This window comes from Pipistrellus hanaki (genome assembly GCF_964339955.1).
Source record: "Pipistrellus hanaki genome assembly, chromosome: 14".
Taxonomy (NCBI): domain Eukaryota; kingdom Metazoa; phylum Chordata; class Mammalia; order Chiroptera; family Vespertilionidae; genus Pipistrellus; species Pipistrellus hanaki.
In genome coordinates, this window is record NC_140516.1 from 470649 (window position 1) to 491781 (window position 21133).

General features: G+C 41.9%; 1 protein-coding gene across 14 annotated transcripts in view; it reads left to right on the plus strand.

Annotated features, from left to right (window-relative positions):
- Positions 1-21133, plus strand: part of CCSER2 (coiled-coil serine rich protein 2) — a 159112-nt gene that overhangs the window by 77847 nt on the left and 60132 nt on the right. For 5 of the 14 annotated variants that reach the window (XM_084904146.1, XM_084904147.1, XM_084904137.1 and 2 more), the window contains 2 exons: positions 937-1027; positions 13117-13279. In XM_084904146.1, coding sequence (XP_084760272.1) covers positions 937-1027; positions 13117-13279 — 254 coding nt within the window. Of the gene's footprint in view, positions 1-936; positions 1028-12243; positions 12441-12548; positions 12640-13116; positions 13280-21133 lie in introns of those variants that run through there. The other 9 variants (XM_084904148.1, XM_084904145.1, XM_084904150.1 and 6 more) reach the window with 5 other exon arrangements.

Genomic DNA, 21133 nt, shown 5'->3' on the forward strand with positions numbered 1-21133 from the left:
AAGATGGCAGCACCCATAGCCAATAAGGAGGGGATATGCTAATTGAATGCACTCAAAGATAGAGGTGCCCACAGCCACAAGATGGTGGCGCCCAGTCCCCTCAGCCCTGCTGGGCAGCAGGTGTGCGGCATAGTCGGGCCCACCCCCAGGCGGGTCTGGCTGCTTCACGTACCTGCCTCCAGAGTCCCCCAGTTCCTTCAGCTGCCCAGGGCCAGCCCGAGGTGCAGGCAAGGCTCAGATGGCGTCTGTCCAGTCACCCAGGGCCAGCCCAAACTTAGGTAACCAGGGCCGGCCAAGGCTTGTGCTGCTGGCAATGGCAGCAGCAGAGGTGTGATGGGGGCGTTGCCTTCCCCTGATCACCAGGTCACCTCCTGCCCCTGAGGGCTCCTGAACTGTGAGAGGGGGCAGGCTGGGCGAAGGGATCCCCCATCCAGTGCATGAATTTTCATGCACCCAGCTTCTAGTTGGTTAATAAAAGTATATAGGTTTAAGGTGTATAATCTATAGCACATAATCTGTATATTGTATTAGATAGATTTCTTGTGTTCATATCCTGTTTTGACCAATTATTTAGGCTTTCTGTGCATTAAATTCATCATATATAATATGGGAATTGTACTAGTCACAATATCATAAGGTTATGTTATAAATAAATGAATATTTGTAAAGTGCTTAGAACAATATCTTTCAGTGTGTTTTTCAAAATAAAAATAAAAATCTACTGATAGGGAGGAAGACTAGGAAAAGAATACAAATAGCTTAATCAGGTAAATTAGTTGAGTCTATTTTTTTATTTAAGAAATTTTATTTCTAAAATCTATTCTTAACACACAAACATAGAGTAAATTCATATTATCATGTATTCATGTTTTCAGAGCTAATGATTATATATATCCTGGAACTAGGTGGTAGCATTTCTATTGCTTTTGTTCACAGGATATTCTGAATAATCTTGAATCATGTGACCTGGAGGAGGATGACCTTATGCTTGATGTGGATCTGCCTGAGGATGCATCTCTTGAAAATGGTAAGTGGGGACAGTGTTGAATCTTCAGAGACATATAGTTGAATTATTTGATGATAAGCCAATTTGATATTTGTTATTTACAGAGTTCCTAATCTCAGTAGAGGAAGATTGTGTGTGTGTGTGTGTGTGTGTGTGTGTGTGTGTGTGTGTGTTTTTTTCCAGGACCAATGATCACCAGCTGCCCAAGTACCAAAACATTATGCTTCTGAAACCTCTTGATGTTGATTCTGCACGTAGAGCAATCAGGCTGCTCTGCGTGTGCCACACACGATAGAAGTCCCTTTTTTAAGGAAGACTTTTTAGACTGAGAATTTAAAGTGATGTTATATAAGTTCATTGCAAATTTATTTAAATGTTTAAAACCTGATTTTGTAGGTAGATCTTGGTATAATTCTGTATGATGCAATAATACTGTATACCTATTCCATAAAGTAAGTGGTAGCTAGGATTTGGCCTTTTTTCCCATATATATCAAATTTTTTCTCATTTTATCTCATTTTGATTCTATGAAGAAGTACATTTAGAGAAACAGATAACATTTGACTTGAGAAATATCAGTAAAATATCATGGTTGATAAATATTTTAAAAAGATTAGTTCTGGGAAAATTGTAACCTGAATTAATTATTCTATCATTTTAATTACCAAGTCAAGTCTGTCTTCCTGTGTAGACCCCAGTAAGTGCTGGAGTCGGGCTTTAGATAATCCATATGCCAAAGGAGCCTGGCTGCTCTTGCCCCCATTGACTTAGTGTTTGCAGGATTGCTATCTTGAGGACTGGTCAAGGACCAGAGATCAGCTAGGAAAGCCCCTGGGACACAGGTTGAAATGGGGATCCTCTTGGAAAGAGAAACCGGCTCCAGAGATATTTCAGTCAACATTTGCCAGTTTCCTCAGGCCTCCCAGGGACCAGGGATGAATTAGGGTGGAGAGGCTGGAAGAGTGCTAGGATGTTTGAGGGAGGGTAGATGTTTGTTTTCAGTGCATCGCTGAGGTATTAGGAGCTGTTGCTGCTCATATTTGTCATATTAATCAGGCTTTTTTTTTGTGTGTGTGCTGCCAGGATGCTCTGTGACAGTCAATCTCAAAATCTCAGTGGTTCAAAATAGACGTTTACTTTTCTCATTCATGGATCTGTGGGTTAGCTTGGACAGGTTAGGCTATGGGTCTGAATTCATGTCTCCTTGCTTTCATTTTGAGACCAGTCTGCTTGGAACAGGTTTCTCTCATGGCAGATGACAGGACAGTAGGGTGAGCAGAAACCTGCATCCCTTTGTCTCTAAGAACCAGCACTGTCAGTTCTGCCCCAGAGGGGCGGGGAGGGCCACACTGTTGGCTGTGAGAAGCCCTGCCACCGAGGACATTAAATGCATAGTTCTACTCCAGGAGGAAGGGATGCGCTGAGATCAGTATCTGCTCTACCTGCTGTGCCTTCTTGTGGTTTTGCTGTCATTTGGGATACTCGAGCAACAAAAGCTGAGTTCCAGTCATCTGAGATAGAGAAACCACAGCTAACACCCAGAAAGAAAAACAGAAAAACAATAAAACTCCCAGAATTAGAGTGGCCAAGGACAGTGGTCGGCAAACCGTGGCTTGCGAGCCACATGCGGCTCTTTGGCCCCTTGAGTATTCTAATGCCACTTTTTCAAAATAGACTGGCCTAGGCCGAAAACTGACTTCTGGCATGGGCCACGAAATTTCAATCGCACTGTACGCATGTGTCTCGGAGCCACGGTTTGCTGACCACTGGCCTAGGAGATAATAATGAGAGCACTTAGTGAGAATCAATTGCAGAACAAAGCTTTCTGGAGCTATAAAAGAAGGCTTCCCACAGAACAGTTCAGTAGATGACAAAAAAAATAGCTGTTGTTGAAATCTGAGTTAGTAACCTGGAAGATCAAGTAGAAAAATATTGTAGAACAGAGGAAAAACCTACAGCATTGAAAATGATAGGGGAAGAATGAGACTTCCTGCCCAGGATATGTATGTGAAGTTTCAAGGGCTGGTATTGAGAGACCTCCTCAGAATAAATCACCTCCTAAGCAATGCATTTTACTTTGGCAGAAGTATAGCCACTTCTTTTTGGGAACCGTATGCCCTTTCTTAAAACAGGAAGTAAAGATGGAGTCAATCTTAGAGCCTGCCTTATTTTTTGGGAACAACAAAAAGTTATCCACATAGAATATAAAAATGTGATCACAGGGAACTTTATTGTTTTGAGGTCTTATTTAGGGACTTGGGAAAAGTTCAAGGGAATTCCTAAGGAATAGCTCATGTATATTATAGATTTTCCTAGAAGGCAAACAAGTATTAGCTATTTTGAGTTAATGGATACTGAAGAAAGCAGAACATGGATCTAAAATATATTACCTTCAGAGGACCCAAAAATAAAGTAGCATTTAGATTTGGTGCTACAAGGAAGCAAGTAGTGACTGTCTTTATAGCTCTGAGGTGCTGAATGACACTATACCTACCCACTGAGTGTTTTGATTAGGAGAATAGGAATGTTATGAAGACTGGTACAGTGTTTTTTTTAATTATTTATAAATTTTTATTGTTCATATTATTACAAATGTTCCTTCCCCCCCTTCTCACTCCACCCTCTGCCTTTTCTCCACCCCCCATTGTCCTCATCCATAGGTGCACAGTTTATGTTCAGTCTCTTCCCACATCCCCCTCTCCCCCTTTCCCCAAGAATCATCAGTTCACTCCCCTTCCATACCTCTGATTCTATTATATTCAACAGTTAATATTGTTCCTCAGATTTTTTTTTTTTTTTTTAGTTTCCTTGGTTTTTAGATTCACTTGTTGATAGTTACGTATTTGTTGTTCATAATTTTTATCTTTATTTACTTTCTCTTCCGAAAGAACCCCCTTCAGCAATTCATATAATTCTGGTTTGGTGGTGATGAACTCCTTTAGCTTTTTTTTATTAGTGAAGCTCTTTATCTGACCTTCGAATCTGAGTGATAGCTTTGCTGGATAGATTATCTTTGGCTGTAGGTTCTTACTATTCATCACCTTGAATATTTCTTGCCATTCCCGTCTGGCCTGCATGGTTTCTGTTGAGAAATCAGCTGACAATCGTATAGGTGCTCCTTTATAGGTAACTACCTGCTTAGCTCTTGCTGCTTTTAATATTCTCTCTTTGTCTTTTGCTCTTGGAATCTTAATTATGATTTGCCTTGGTGTGGTCCTCTTTGGATTCCTTTTATTTGGAGTTCTGTGTGCTTCCTGGACTTGTAAGTCCGATTCTTTCACCAGGTGTGGGAGTTTTCTGTCACTATTTCTTTCAGTATGTTTTCGATATCTTGCTCTCTCTCATCTTCTGGGACCCCCATAATTCTGATGTTGGATCGTTTGAAGTTGTCCCAGAGGTTTCTTACATCATCTTCAATTTTCTGGATTCTCTTGCCTTCTAGCTTCTGCAGAGGAGTGTCTTCTGGCTCTTTATGTTCCAAATCTTTGACTTGATTCTTGCGATCTTCTATTCTGTTTTTAGGGCTCTGTATAATATTTTTTATTTCAGACAATGTATTCTTTATTTCTTGTTGATCCCTTTTCATATCCTCATAGGTCTCATTTATTTTATCGGCCTTTTCTAGGAGACTCTTGAAAAACCTTATAAGTGTGGTTTTGAACTCTATATCCAGTCGCTTTTTGTCCTCCATTTCTTTCGTTTGTGATCTATTTGGTTTAGGCATTTTCGCAGGCAGCTTTCCTGATGGGGTGGGGTTTCAGGGTGGAGCCTACAGCCTTGGCTTCTCTCAGCCCCGCCCTATGCGACTCCTGAGACTCAGGGTCCTTCAGTACTTGTTGCAAGGGCCTCTGAGAGAAAGGTGCCCTTGATTTTCGTCTGCTGCCAAACTGTCTATGCTCTCTCCCAATGAGTCCGGTATTGGGGTTCAGTTCAGTTGGTAGTGGGATTGGAGGTGGCGTTCAGAGCAGTCTGGAGCCCCTGTCTCCTTCCCACCGGGGCAATCCTGCCGCACAGCCGGCCGGCCCTTCTCTGCGCGCAATGTGCGCGCCTCCGGGACCTCCTTTCGCTGCTTCCCCGGGGTTCCTCCTTACAGCCCAGCTCCCTATGGATGAGCCTGGGTCCCCAGGGTCTGGCCTAGAATTGGGGTTCAGAGCAGTTGGAGCTGGGCCCAGCACAGTCAGAGCTTTTCTCTCCTTCCTGCTTGGGAACGCCAGCCAGGCACTCAGCCTCCCTCCTCTCCGGCTCCGTCCTCTCCGCGCGCGCCGCGTGTCTCCGTACCTTGGGCTTTTACAGCTCCTCCGCGCTTCCTTCTGGTTTTCTCCTTGCTTCTTGTTGTAGAACTTCCAGTCAGTCGACTTTCCTGTAGTTCTGGGTAATGTCCATTTTATATTTTAGTTGTATTTTATTGAAATTGTTGTGTGCGGCTGCGGCTAGTTGCTTACCCGAGCAGCCATCTTGGATTCTCGGTACAGTGTGTTTTTAAAATATATATATTTATATTGATTCCAGAGAGGAAGGAAGAGGGAGAGAGAGATAGAAACATCCATGATGAGAGAGAATCATGGATAGGCTGCCTCCTGCACGCCCCCCACTAGGGATTGAGCTCATAACTCGGGCATGTGCCCTTGACGTGAATCGAATCCGGGACATTACAGTTCACAGGCTGACACTATACACTGAGCCACACTGGCAAGGGCTGATACAATGTTTAAGGAGTCTTCTGATATACTTCTGACTATTGTTTTTAGTACCTTTAGATTCTGGTTTCTGAAGCTATTAGGGAAATTTGGGTCAAGTTTTTGGATGGGTCACTGTGAACCTGCATGGATTCCGCCCACTTAGCCTGCCAGTGTAGGTAGAGTTTTTGCTAACAAGATGACTGGCACCTTGTTGAAATCTTCAATTTGAATTCAAGTTTACTGTGACTTCATTGTGATAGGGGACTCTTCTGTGATTTCAAGGAAGAAGTTCTGGGAATATTAATCTGGTAATTGCATTTGTATAGCAAATCATTACTTATTAAGCCAGCACAGAGGAGGAAAGAATGTTCCTTGGTCAAAGATTTGAGAACTGTTTGAGAGTTATTGGAGATATTCACATCTTAGTGGTTTGGTGACACAGAGGGAAGTTATGTAGAAGTAGTAGGTTAATATTGTAGTATCTGTATTAATAAAATATTTTCAATGTTGTCCTTTAATATTGAGAGAAATTTATCTTTGAGTTTAAGGGTAAAACCAGAAATAGGGAGCTTGATTTCTTCCTCAGAACACTTTGATTCATCATCCACTTTACTTTTTCTATTTTATTTTTTAAAGAAATATAGGACACTTATTTTTTAAATGCCCTTCTATTTATTGTATCTATAAATGTATTCAGAGATTTCTTCTTCCACTATTTAACTGAGTATGGAAGTATCTAATTGTTATATGTGAAGGACATCATTTTATTGAGTCTTATTCTACTTTTTTCTAATGTCTTTTTGGGTCTTAGAAGTCTGGGAGTGAGGCTATTTAAAGCATTTCGGCCTTAAAATCCTTCCACTTCTATTATCTACTCCTTAATATTATAAAACTAGAGGTCTGGTGCACGAAATTCGTGCACAGGTGTGTGTGTCCCTTAGCCCAGCCTGCACCCTCTCCAATCTGGGACCCCTTGAGGGATGTCCGACTTCCCTCTCACAATCCAGGACTGCTGGCTCCCAACCTCTTGCTTGCCTGCCTGCCTGATTGCCCCTAACCACTCCCTGCCAGCCTAATTGACACCTAACTGCTTGCCTGCTGAGCTGGATTGATCTTAACTGCCCTCCCCTGCTGGCCAGGTCACCCCTAACTGTCCTCCCCTGCAGACTTGGTTACCACTAACTGCCCTCCCCAGCTGGCCTGGTCACCACTAACTGCCCTCCCTTGCCAGCCCGATTGCCCCTAACTGCCCTCCACTGCAGGCCTGGTCCCCACTAACTGCCCTCCGCTGCAGGCCTGGGCTCCCCCACCCCAACTGCCCTTCCCTGAAGGCCTGGTTTCCCCCCCCCCCCCCAAATTGCCCTTTCCTGCAGGTCTGGTCACCCACAACTGCCCTTCCCTGCAGGCCTTGTCACCACTAACTGCCCTCCCTTGCCAGTCTGGTTGCCCCTAACTGCCCTCCACTGCAGGTCTGGTCCCCACTAACTGCCCTCCCCTGCTCCCCCCCCGCCCCCGCAACTTCCCTTCCCTAAATGCCTCCCCCCCCAAAAAAAAAAAATTGCCCTTCCCTGCAGGCCTGGTCACCCACAACTGCCCTTCCCTGCAGGCCTGGTCCCCTGCAACTGCCCTCTCCTGCAGGCCTAGTTGTCCCCAACTGCCCTCCCCTGCAGGCCTGGGTCGTTTCCCCCTGCCCCCGCCCCCAACTGCCTTCCTGTGCCGGTCTGGTCACTCCTAACTGCCGCAACCCGCCCCCCCCCCCCCCAATAGGCCTGGTTGCCTCTAACTTCCCTCCCCTGTCAGCCTGGTCACCCCTAACTTCCCTCTCTTACAGGCCTAGTCCCTCCCAACTGCCCTCCCCTGCAGGCCTGATTCCCCCAACTGCCCTCCCCTGGTTACCCCTAACTTTCCTCCCCTGCCAGCCTGGTATCCCTAAATGCCCTCCCCTGCAGGCCTGGTCCCCACCAACTTCCCTCCCCTGCAGGCCTGGGTCTCCCCCAACAGCCCTCCCCTGCAGGCCTGGTCACAACTAACTGCCTTCCCCTGCAGGCCTGGTCACAACTAATTGCCCTCTCCTGCAGGCCTGGTCACCCCCAACATCCCTCTGCCGCTGGGTCATCCCTAACTGCCCTCACCTGCAGGCTTGATTGCCCATAACTGCCCTCCCTTGCAGGCCTGGGCCTTCCCACAGCCCTCCCCTGCTGGCCATCTTGTGGTGGCCATCTTGTGTCCACATGGGGGCAGGATCTTTGACCACATAGGGGCAGCCATCTTATGTGTTGGAGTGATGGTCAATTTGCATATTACTCTTTTATTAATAGGATAGAGGCCTGGTGCAGGAGTGGGGACCGACTGGTTTTCCCTGAAGGTTGTCCTGGATCAGGGTGGGGGTTCCTTTGGGGTATGGGGTGGCCTGGGCGAGGGGCCTGTGGTGGTTTGTTGGGTTTTATTTATCTTCTACTAGAGGCCCAGTGCATGAAATTTGTGCAAGAGGGGGAGTGGTTTCCCTCAGCCCAGCCTGCATCCTCTCCAATCTGGGACCTCTCTCAAAATGCAGGACTGCTGGCTCCCAACTGCTCACCTGCCTGCCTTCCTGATTGTCCCTAACTGCTTCTGCTTGCCAGCCTGATCACCTCTTAACCACTCCCATGCTAGCCTGATTCATGTCTAACTGCTCCCCTTCCAGGCTGTTTGCCCCTAACTGCCCTCCCCTGCAGGCTTGGTCACCCCCAACTGCCCTCCCTTGCAAGCCTGGTGCCTCCCAACTGCCCTCCTCTCCTGGCCATCTTGTGGTGGCCATCTTGTGTTCACATGCAGGCAGTATCTTTGACCACAAAGGGGGCAGTAATCTTGTGCATAGGAGTCATGGTCAATCTGCATATTACTCTTTTATTAGACAGGATAGAGGCCTGGTGCACTTGTGGGGGCCAGCTGGTTTACCCTGAAGGGTGTCCAGGATTAGGGTCGGGGTTCCCCTGGTGAATGGGAAGGCTTTTGCCAGGGGCCTGTGGTGGTTTGCAGGCTGGCCACGCCCCCTGGCAACCCAAGCAGAGGCCCTGGTATCTGGAATTTATTTACCTTCTACAATTGAAACTTTGTAGCCTAGAGTGGAGCCAAGCCATTTCTGTTAGGATTTATGTATCTTCTATAATTGAAACTTTGTAGCTTAAGCAGAGGTCTGGGCTGGCCAGGGTGTGTGGAAAGCTTGGCTTCCTCCATTGCCAGGGACAACCCAAGCCTCCTGCTCTTTCCAGCTCTGTGGCTGCCGCCATTTCTGTTTGGATTTGTTTACCTTTTATCATTGAAACTTGTATCCTTGAGTGGAGGCCTAGGCTGGCAAGGGCAGGTAGAAAGCTTGGCTTTCTCCATTGCCTGGGAAACGCAAGCCTCCCTCCTGCTCTCTGTGGCAGTAGCCATCTGGGTTGGGTTTATTTGCATATTTGTTCCCGATTGGCTGGTGGGTGTGGCTGGTGGGTATAGCGGAGTGGTGGTTAATTTGCATATTACTCTTTTATTAGATAGGATAATTTAAACTTTGTAGCCTTAAGCTAAGGCCAAGGCAGGTTAGGGTGTGCAGAAAGCTTGGGTTTCCTCCATTACTGGGGAAACCCAAGCCTTCTGCTTGCTCTGTAGCTGCAGCCTTCTTGGTTGGGTTAATTTGCATACGTGCTCCTGATTGGCTGGTGCGCATGGGTTGAAGGTGTAGCAGTGTGGGGTTAATTTGCATATTACTCTTTTATTAAGATAGGATTCTGTTTGAGAATTTTTAACTTTTTCTAAGAAATCACCACTGATTGTTATTTCACATTATCTTCTTAATAACATTGTAAAGTGAATAAACATGTGATTGATGGGTGCCTCAGCTAGAAGTGTCAGCAGGACTTTTCTACACAGTCTTGACGCAGACTCACCTCTGAGAAGCCAGCCCCCTCTCTCTCCGTTTCTACCCATTGTCTTTTGTGGTCATGACAGATGTTTCTTTCCAGTACTTAGTTGCTGTTATGCCCATGTTTGAATTTAAATTTCAGTAAAGGTGCTTTAATTTGAAGGCTATGTATTGTATCAACACTTTCAGCAAACTGAAAAGCAGCACATCAATTTCTGCAATATAATTTCACATGGTATTGAACCCTGTCTCCTGATCTGTTTGCCTGGTTTGTTTGCTATTTGTTATTCTGTGTGTACTGTATTGTTGATGTGCTAATTAGGTTCTTATTAAAAACAATTTCTTGTGTGGGGAGTGAGTGAATTTTACCTGCCTGAATTAAGAAAAATATGAATTCAGAACACTTAACAGTAGATATAGATCGTCCCTCAGATTTATAGAGTTGTACCATGCTTTTATTTGTCTGACAGCCTGGTTTTCTAGAATTGAACTTAAAAGTAGATTTTAATTTATCACAATAAAGTGACAAGGCCTTCCCAGCACTATTGTCTGTCCATGGGCTATGCATATCCTATCTAATATTAATAAAAGAGTAATATGCAAATTGGCCATACTTCTACTACTCCCACGAGCCATGCCCACCAGCCTTTCAAGAGCAAGTATGCAAATTAACTCAACCATGAATACTACTGCCACCAAGAGAGCAGGAGGAAGGTTTGGATTTCCCCAGAGATGAAGGAAGCCAAGCTTTCTGTACATATTGGCCAGCCCAAGCCTCCACTCCAGGCTACAAAGTTTCAATTATAGAAGATAAATAAATCCCAACAAAAATGGCTGCCATCTCGGAGCAAGCAGAAGACTTGGCTTCGCTCCAGGCTACAAAGTTTCAATGATAGAAGATAAATAAATCCCAGATACCAGGGCCTCTGCTTGGATCACTAGCGGGGAGAGGGGGGAAGAGTGTGGCCAGCCTGCAAACCACCACAGGCCCCTCGCCACAGCCTTTCCATTCTCCAAGGGAATCCCCACCCTGATCCAGGACACCCTAATCAGCTGGCCCTCACCCATGCACCAGGCCGCTATCCTATCTAATAAAAGAGTAATAGGCAGATGGACCATCACTCTAACACACAAGATGGCTGCCCCCGTGTGGACACAAGATGGCCACCACAGGATGGCCAGCAGGAGAGGGAAGCTGGGAAGGACCAAGCCTGCAAGGGAGGGCAGTTAGGCATGACCAGGCCTTCAGGGGAGGGCAGTTAGGCATCAATCAGGCTGGCAAGCAGAAGTGGTTAGGGGCAATCAGGAAGGCAGGCAGGTGAGCAGTTGGGAGGCAGCAGTCCTGGATTGTGAAAGGGATGTTTGACTGCCCATTTAGGCCCGATCCTACCATAATTGGGCCTAAACGGGCAGTTGGACATCTCTCGAGGGGTCCTATATTGAAGAGTGTGCAGGCTGGGCTGAGGGAAACACACACTTGTCCACGAATTTTGTGCACTGGACCTCTAGTATGTATAAAAGTTCATTGGCTAATCTTCCTGCCCCCAACCCCCTTCCCACTGAAATATGTCAGTCTGTTGCATGTTCCAATGTCTCTGCATCTTACCTTTTGTGACAGCATGGAGGGACCTGGAGAGTATTATCTAAGTGAAATAAGCCAGTCAGAAAAGACAAGTACCACATCATTTCACTTACATGTGAAATCTAATGAACAAAGTAAATTGATGAAATTATTTTAAATGTAAACTGCCTTTAAAAATTTTATCAGTCCTAGCCAGTTTGGTTCAGTGGATAGAATGTCAGCCTGAGGATCAGAGGGTCCCAGGTTTGATTATGGTCAAGGACACATACCTGGTCCGGGCCCTGCTCAGGGCCCATGCAGGAGGCAACCAATCAATGTGTTTCTCTCACACCGATGTTTCTGTCTTTCCTTCTTCCACTCTCCTTAAAAAATTAATGGGAAAATATCCTTGGGTGAGGATTAACAACAACAAAAGTTTATTATAAAAAAAAATTTTTTAAATACTATAAAACATAGTCCTCCCCCAATTTATACCTCTAATGAAGTTAAACAAAATTTCAGTGTCTTTTAAAATCTTAGCCTGGCCAGCCTGGCTCCATTGTTGAGCTTTGACCTATGAGACCTATGGACCAGGAGGTCATGGTTTGATTCCCATCAGGTATAAGCCTGGGTTGTGTGCTGGATCCCCAGTGTAGGGTGTGCGAGAAGCAGCCAATCAATGACTCTCTCTCATCATTGATGTTTCTATCTCTTTCTCCCTTCCTTTCTGAAATCAATACAAATATATTTAAAAATAATAAAATATTATTCATTTAGAAGACATATGGTACAGTGAGTTCAGTGTATATGAGAATTGAATTACACCATTTTTCCTTTGGAGTGGGAAAGTGTTTTTTATCTGGTGTAATATAATGGGATACTTTTCATATTTCTAATTCAAGTTTTAGGTTAAGGGAAAACAATCTTTAAAATACTGTAATGAGTTGTTGTTTAGTTGGGGATTACATTTTTTTTTTTTTTTTATCACAAGAAGTCCTGAACATGCCGGATTTGAACTTTCTCATGTAGTAATTCTCGGACTGGAGAATGCTTTCTTGTTCCTGGCTTGATTTAGTGTTGAGCTGTATTTTTAGTAACAGCCCTAACTCAGTAGCTATGTGAGCTGAGGGAAGATGGAGTCACAGGGTAAACTGGGCTTGCTTCCCACGGGGAGGCTGGGAATGGAGCAGGAAGGAGGCCTGCTTGTCTGCCTGAGTGCAACTATGAGTAGGCAGCAGGCGACACAATGTCTCCGTTGTACAAAGTAACGCTCGCAGCGAGTGCTCAGATATGTGAGGAAAAAGTGTTCCGGTAAGTGAAGGAGAAGCTTGGCTGTTCCAAAGAGATTCTTTTCGTGTTTTTGTGGCATTTGGATTTCAGGGAGTGGACTGTTTGTTGCTGCAAAGGCCAGCTTTGTGTTCAGAGGCATTTTAGACTATTGAACAGCTTTACTGCGGGCAGATTGGAGCGTCTGTCCTTCTACAACTGGGAGCGTCATTGCAATCACAGGGTTTGCTTGTGCTGAAAAGCTAAGGTGTGCTTTTTGAAATGAGGAATACTGTGACATTCATTTTTAATAATGAATTCTCTACTAGCCTTAAATACTTTTTTTTATCATTTTATTCTGAAGTCAGAACCAATTAGTGATAATGATGAAAACCACATAAAACTGGTGTTTAAGATGTATATTGCTGATTTCAAATTAATTTGCTGTTTTGAAACATTAATTATTACTTTTAGTGACTGTGATAGGAAAGTTTTATAACTTACTTTAGTTTTGGATGATATAAACTTAAGTTGTTACCAAAAGAACTAGTTTTTTATTTTTCTTGGAAATCTCGATTTTATGATAAGCTAACATAAATGATGGGCATTTTTTAGAATACTACTTTTATATTTTAAGCAGCAATTAACGATCAAGCTCTAAGTAGTTAACTTTTGTAGAGTATGTACATGTTTATAGTGTTTTGCTTTTGAATCTGCCTAGTGGAGTGTGACAATATGAATCGCTTTGATCGATCAGACAGAAATGTTCGGCAGTCGCAAGAAGGATTTTGGAAAAGGTCACCCCAAAGGTGGAGTGGACAGGAACATTACCCCCTCAGTCATCCCGACCGCTATCATCACCATGGAAAAAGTGACTTGAGCAGGTGAGTCTAATTTCCTATTCTCTTATTAATTTTGAGTCATAAAGTCCCCTTTATTCTCCACTCCTTCCCCCCAAAACATTTTTTTTGGCCTGTTTGTTTTGTTTTGTTTTGTTTTTTTGGTGCGGCAAAAAATATTTCAAGTTATATATAGTACTAATTGGAATAATATGTCTAATTTTTTCCTTTTGATCCAAATCTTTGTTCATTAACTTTATCGTGAATATTAATATTTTTTTATGTCTGCTATTTGGAATTTAAGTTTTGTTGTGATTTTTCTAGTTCTCTTTTGCGAATGATTAAATGTTGACTTTGTTAAAGTTTATTTTTTTAAATACTAATGTAAAATTAGTGCCAAGTGCTTGTCTTCTTTTGTACATATAAATTGAAATTGAAAAATTTCTCAAGTACTGTAAAGGAAGGTACTTTACAATGCTAGAATTCTTTTTCTTTTTGAAGCATAGCATAGTCTTTAATTTGATCAGACCTTTTATATAATGTGTCTTTATAATCATTCAAGCCTGGCCTGGCACATGTTCGCTTTGTGAGCTTAGGTAATGTATATAATCCCTCTCCACTTCAGTTTATCATTTGTAGACTCTAAAATACCTTTTCCTCACTGTTCAAAGATCATGTTAAAAGAGCAGTATTTGGCTTATATTAAAAACCTAGTGGTAATTATTAAATTTTTTTCTTTGTCACTCTCTCATCTTGTTCCTTTGGGATTTGAGGTCATTTTTTAGCCAGTTTGCAATACGAATAATAAAATTGGGATAAAGAAATAGTGGGAGGGAAACACATGGCCCATATAGTTCTTAAAGTAAGAAAAAAAAAATTGGCTCTAATTCCTTGAGGCAAATGCAAAGAACAAAACTGGATTTATTACAAGAGTTCCAGGCTTCGTAGACAAAGGACACATTTCTCCTGAATTGTTTGGCCTTTATAAGACAGAAACCTGAAAGGTTGCTTTGTATGAAAATACCTTGTGATATAGTGGACAGATCTCAGACAGTTTCTCAAAGTAGAAGTAATGATAAATTCCTTAAGTCCACAGAGAACTCGAGTCCAAGTGAGAAAAGGTGGTTCTACAGTGGGTCATGAAATGATGATGTCCAACTAAAGATTATAGTTTGATGCAAGGATGAAATTTAGAAAAGCTGAAAGAATTCATGCAGTACACATCCTTCCAGGAATTATTTTGGCTATTTTATTTCTCACATCTGGGATTTTGTTAATGAATGGACATCAGAGAATTGGCATTATCAGACAAGAATCTGATGTGAAAATAGTCTTTTTTTTTTAAATTTGTCTTTATTGTTGGAAGTATTATAGATGCCCCTCTCCCTCCTTCATAGGCGCCCCCCGCCACACACACACACATCATCTTACGCCCCACAGGGCATACTGCACTATTGTCTATGTTCATGGGTTATGAATATATGCATATAAGCTCATTGGTTAATTATTGCTAATAATGAAGGTTTTTGCTTCTCTCATCTTTGATGTTTGGTTTAAAAGAAGGTAAATTTAAGGCCAACTTACAAAAATTTAGAAGTCTAACAAAAACATGAATCATTGCTTATACTTCAGATAAGATTCATTCATTCATTTCACAGATACTCATTGAGAAGCCAGTATATTGAACTCTGTGCTTAATGCTCAAGCTGGGATGAATTTAGGTATTGCATGAGGGGTGAACACTGTAGATTGGGCACAGCTTCTTGGAGCATTGTTCTGAGGATGATAAGAAGCTGTGGAGTGTGTGGGCTCAGTTGGAATCATTGCAGTTATTGGTGAAGTACCAATAGCATTGTAAAGTACCTTCCTTTACAGTACTTGAGAAATTTTTCAATTTCAATTTATATGTACAAAATATTACTTCTACTATTCCACAGTGCCTATGTTAAAGGCACTGTGGAATAGTAGATTCCACAGTGCCTTTAACATATAAACACTAGAGGCCTGGTGCATGAATTTTTGTGTCTCTTCCATCCCATGCAAAGAAGAGGAGTAGATTGCTGGCAGGCTGCTGAGGCTGAGAGGGACAGGTATGTCGGTAGTTATAATGCAGTATTCGTGTAGGACAGTGGTGCCATGTGCCTAATATGGTGACATCTGCAGACTGCAAGAGCATGCAGCAATGGCTTTTGTCTCGGGTAGTGCTGTGTAAAGAAAGTTACTATTGAAATGTGAAGTATGACTGTAGACTTTGCAGAGGAGTGGTTTTTGTAGGAGAAGGATGAGATTCAGATGGGAAAAATAGCATGTATAAAAACATTTAAGAAATGGTGGCATTTTCAGAGAACTACATTTAGAGCTTGACTGCTAGGTCCTTTGGAGAAATGAATAGCTGTGACTCTAAATTACAAAACAATCTATGCATTTAAAATAAAGATGCCAGTTCAACTAAAGTGAGAGGCTATTAGTCAGACCATCTAAAGTAGAACGAATTATCAAGGTTAGTAATCTCTGTCCCTGGGAATGATAAAGGACAGGCTGATTAGTTTATGTCAGGAAAGTTAAGCAACATTTTCCAAAAATTATATTCCTGGATGTCAATAGGTATAAATAAAAGAGATTCTCTGATCAAATGAGTGTAGGAATGAATTAAACAACATTAAATGAGTTTTTTAATAGTAGATTCCACAGTGCCTTTAACATATAAACACTAGAGGCCTGGTGCATGAATTCATGCATGGTTGGGGTCCCTTGGCCTGGCAAGTGATCGGGGCCAATTGGGGCCGATGAGGGGGAGGGCAGCTGACCAGGGGAAGGGACCGCAGGAGTTTGGCTGGTGGTTGGGACCAGCCACCCCTCCCCTCCCCCCATTGGCCCCGATGGGGGAGCTAACTGAGAAGAGGGACTGAGGGAGGTTGGCTGGCCACAGGAGGTTGGCTGTTGGATTTTGTCGAATGCAATTTGTGTCTATAGAGATAATTATTTTTCCCCCTATTCTCTTAATTTGGTGATAACATTGAGTTGTACCAACTTTGCATTTCTTAGATAAATCCCACTTGGTCATAGTATGTAATCTATAATAATAAAAGCGTTATATGCTAATTAGACCGGACAGCTGAACAACCTTCCAGACGTCATCCCAGATGTCCTTCCGACTAAAGCCATTGCAGTGGGGGCTGAGGCAAGGCGGTTAGGGGTGATCATGCAGGCAAGCAGGTAGACAAACGGTAGTAGCCAATGGTCCTGGATTGCAAGATGCAGTTGGACATCCCCAAGGGGTCCCGGATTGCCATAGGGTTCAGGCCCAGCTGAGAGACAATGGCCCCCTCCGCTCCCCACATGAATTTTGTGTTCCTGGCCTCTAGTTATTTTATAAGTTGCTAGATTCAATTTGTCAGTATTTTGTTGAGAATTTTTCTGTAGACATCCTACATACCAGTAATAAAAGCATAGTTTGCAAATTTTCCCCTTGACCGTAGTTCTTCCGGGAGTTTGACTAGGGGGTGGGTTAGCCAGGGGAAGAGAGGGAGGTCCTGGCGCTGGCAGGTGGCCGGGGGATGGGAGGGAGGAGTACCCAGCCAGCAGCTGGCAGCCACTAGGGACCCTGCCAGTGCATGAATTTCATGCATTGGGCTTCTAGTAATAAATATTTGTCCTTACTTTTCTGGAGATGTTTTTCTCTGGTTTTGGTATTATGCTCACATAGACTGAATTGGTATTTCATTTATTTCTATTTCTGGAAGAATTTGTGATGGGTTTTTGTTAATTTTTCATTGAATGTTTTTGTGATGAATTTACCAGTAAAGTTTGGGCCTGGGTGTTTTTTTTGTTTGTTTGTTTTTTGTGCTAAGTTTTTTTTTTTTTCTAATTATTATTATTACTAATTTAATCTCTACAGATGTTCTATAGATATTTGTTAGTATATTTTTAGTTTGTAGTGTTGTTCAGGTCTTCTATTTCCTTGCTCAGCTTCTTCCCAGATGTGCTATCCACTAAGGAGAAGAAAGTTTTGAAGTCTTCACCTTCAATATATCTTGTAGGGAAGGTCTGAGAGTAACATACTCTTTCAGTTTTTTGTTTTCATAGGAATGTTTTAATTTCTCTTTAGTTTTGAAGGATAGTTTTACTGGATATTGAATTCTTGGTTGACAATCTTACTTTTAGTATTTTGACTACTGTGCTTTCTCATGAAAAATCAGCTGTTAATCTTATTTAGCATGCCTTCTACATTATAGGTTACTTCTTGCTGCATTCAGAATTATCACTTATTCTTTGGCTTTCAACTTTTAACTAAGATGTGTCTCTCTTTTACTTTATCACATTTTGGAGTTTGTTGAGCTAATGATTAGACAGTGATTTCCTTAAAAGCTTTGAACCAGTAAGTATTCCAGCCTTTGCCAAGGGGCTCTGTCTGTGTGTGTGTGTTCATGGATGCCCTTAACAATCTGACAAGCAATTTATAGTTCTGCTTAGCCTTCATTTCCTGCTTGCTCAGAGCAAGTGAGATATTAAGGCCTTCCCAGGTTATTTCCTTGGCATGCAAACATCCCTATACATGTGTATAGCCTTTTCTATGTCCAAGAATATATTGCAGCATTTCAAAACCACCTGTGGACATCTCATTCCTCAGGTTTTTCTTATAAGTATTTTGGTTAGCTTGTTTGCCCCAATTGGTATCACTGTCTCATCCAGCTGGGATTTTAAACAATTGCCACCAATTGTTTTCAACAAATATATAGAATTAAAGCTGTTTCCTCATAATGAGTTCTGAATCAAATCAAATAAAACAACTGCAGAGAATGGGCCTTTTCTAAGGAAGTGGCAGATAAGGTCAAATAGTAGCAGTTTTCTGGAAATTATGCTTTTTGGAGCGCCCACCTCCTGCCCACCCTCTACTGATTGCTGAATTTCACAGCTATCATGCTTGTAAGACTTATTTTTCAAGCTGCCACAGAGCGAGGGAGATAAGAATGGCAGTAGAAAAAATTAAAATGCCACTGTTGGTCTCACTAAGATTTTTTTAAATAAGTGCTCCTCCGTTGTTGTAAGCATTTGGTTGATTTCCAGAATTCTGAAAAAAAGTTAGTTTTGACTAATTTGCCAGTGATCTCAGTGCTTTTATGAAGGAGTGAATTTTGGGAGATATTTATTCTGCTCTTCTTTTCTGTCATTTTTTCTTTGTTTGTTTAATAGACTTCATTTTTTAGAACAGTTTTAGATCTACAAAAATATTCAGCAGAAAGTACACGAAGTTCTCATATATTCCCTCACCTTCTTTGATACAGTTTCTCCTGTTATTAACATCTTACATTAGTTACAAATAATGTATTGATACACATTATTCATGGAAATTCATAGTTTACGTTAGGGCTCACTCTGTGTGTGTACATTCTCTGGGTTTTGATGATTGTATAAAAGCATGTATCTACCATTACTGTATCATACTGAATAATTTATTCATCCCTTTCTCTCCCCATGCCCTACCACTCTTGGCAATGTTCCTGGCAAATACTAATTTTTTTTTTTTTTTTTTTTTTTTTTTTGCTATCTCCATAGTTTTGCATTGTCCAGAATGCCATATAGTTGGAAATAGTGTGTAGCCCTTTCAGATTTTTTTTTTCAGTTAGCAATATGCATTTAAGGTCCATCCATATTTTTTCATGTGCTTATATATTATTTTTAAAAAAATATATTTTATTGGCTTTTTACAGAGAGGAAGGGAGAGAGATAGAGAGCTAGAAACGTCGGTGAGAGAGACATCGACCAGCTGCCTCTTGCACACCCCCCACCGGGGATGTGCCCTCAACCAAGGTACATGCCCTTGACCGGAATCGAACCCGGGACCTTTCAGTCTGCAGACCAACGCTCTACCACTGAGCCAAACCGGTTTCGGCACTTATATATTATTTTTAAATTTTCTAAATAATAGTCTATTGTATGAGTGTACTGTAGTTTGTTTATCCATTCACATACTAAAGGACATCTTATCTGCTTCCAAAATTTGGCGATTATGAATAAAGCTGCTCTAAACATTTCTGTGTATAAATTTTTAACTCATTTTGGTAAATAACAAGAAGCACAATTGCTAGACCACATATTAGGAGTAAGTTTTATTTAGTAAGAAACTTCCAAAGTGTCTTGCAAAGTGGCTACACATTTTGCATTTCTTCCAGCCGTGAATGAGAGCTGCTATTGCTACACATCCTCATCAAAAGTTGGTGCTGTGTTTTGGATTATAACCATTCTGATAGGTGTGTAGTAATATCTCATTGTTTTAATTTACAATTCCCTAATAATATATTATGTTGAGCATTTTTCATATGCTTGTTATTGCACATCTACATTAGTAAGATGTCTGTTTAGATCTTTTGCTCAATATTATTATTATTATTATTATTATTATTATTATTATTAAATTTAATAATTCTTTATTGTTCAGATTATTACAGTTGTTCCTCCCCCCATAGTTCCCCTTCACCTGGTTCCCATCCCACCCTCTTCCCTTCCCTTCCTCCCACAGTCCTCATCCATAGGTGTACAATTTTTGTCCAGTCTCTTCCCACATCCCCCATACCCTTTTCCCTCTGAGAGTTGTCAATCCACTCCCTTTCTATGCCCCTGATTCTGTTATATTCACCAGTTTATTATGTTTATCAGATTTTTAATTCACTTGAGTTTTAGATTCACTTGTTGATTGACATGTATTTGTTGTTCATAATTTTTATCTGCCTTTTTCTTCTTCCTCTTAAATAATACCTTTCAGCATTTCATATAATATTGATTTGGTGTTGATGAACTCCTTTAGCTTTTACTTGTCTGTGAGACTCTTTAGCTGACCTTCAATTCTGAATGTCAGCTTGGCTGAGTAGAGTATTCTTGGTTATAGGTTCTTGCTATTCATCACTTTTGCCACTCCCGTCTGGCCTGCATAGTTTCTGTTGAAAAATCAGCTGACAATTGTATGGGTGCTCCCTTGTAGGTAATTAAATGTTTTTCTCTTGCTGCTTTTAATATTCTCTCTTTGTCTTTTGCTCTTAGCATTTTTATTATGATGTGTCTTGGTGTGGTCCTCTTTGGATTTCTTTGTTTGAGGTTCTGTGCGCTTCCTGGACTTGTAAGTCTATTTCTTTCACCAGGTGGGGGAAGTTTTCAGTTATTATTTCTTTAAATAAATTTTTAGTATATTGCTCTCTCTCTTCTTCTGGCACCCCCATAATTCTGATGTTAGTACGCTTGAAGTTGTTCCAGAGGCTTCTTACACTATCTTCAAATTTTTTGATTCTTTTTTCTTTTTGCTTTTTCATTTGAATGATTTTTTGCTTCTTTGTATTTTAAATCTTTGACTTGATTCTTGCGTTTCTCTAGTTTGCTGTTGGGTCTCAGTATAATATTTTTTATTTCAGTCAGTGTATGTTTAATTTCTAGTTGGTCCTTTTTCATATCCTCGAGGGTCTCGCTAAATTTATCGGCCTTTTCTAGGAAATTCTCGAAAAACCTTATAACCATGGTTTTGAACTCTATCTCCAGTTGTTTTTTCTCCATTTCTTTCATTTGTGATGTTTCTTTGTCTTCACATTTTCACTGCTTCTCTGAGTTGTTAGGGTAGCTTTGTGTTTTAGGTGTCCTGTATGGCCTCCCCAGTTACCTGAGGTGGACACTCTTGGTGCTCCCCTTTGTGGACTGTGTGTACAGCCTTGTTGTAGTTAAGTCTTGATTGTTATTGGTATCATTGGGAAGAGTTGACCTCCAGGCCAATTGGATGTGAGGATCAGCTATGTCTATGTTGGGAAACAGCCTTATTTGACTAGACTTGCAAAATTGCAAAAGCCTCTGTGCTCAGCTTGGTGGATGGGGCGGAGTTTCAGGGTGGAGCCTTCAGACTTGGCTTCTCATCAGCCC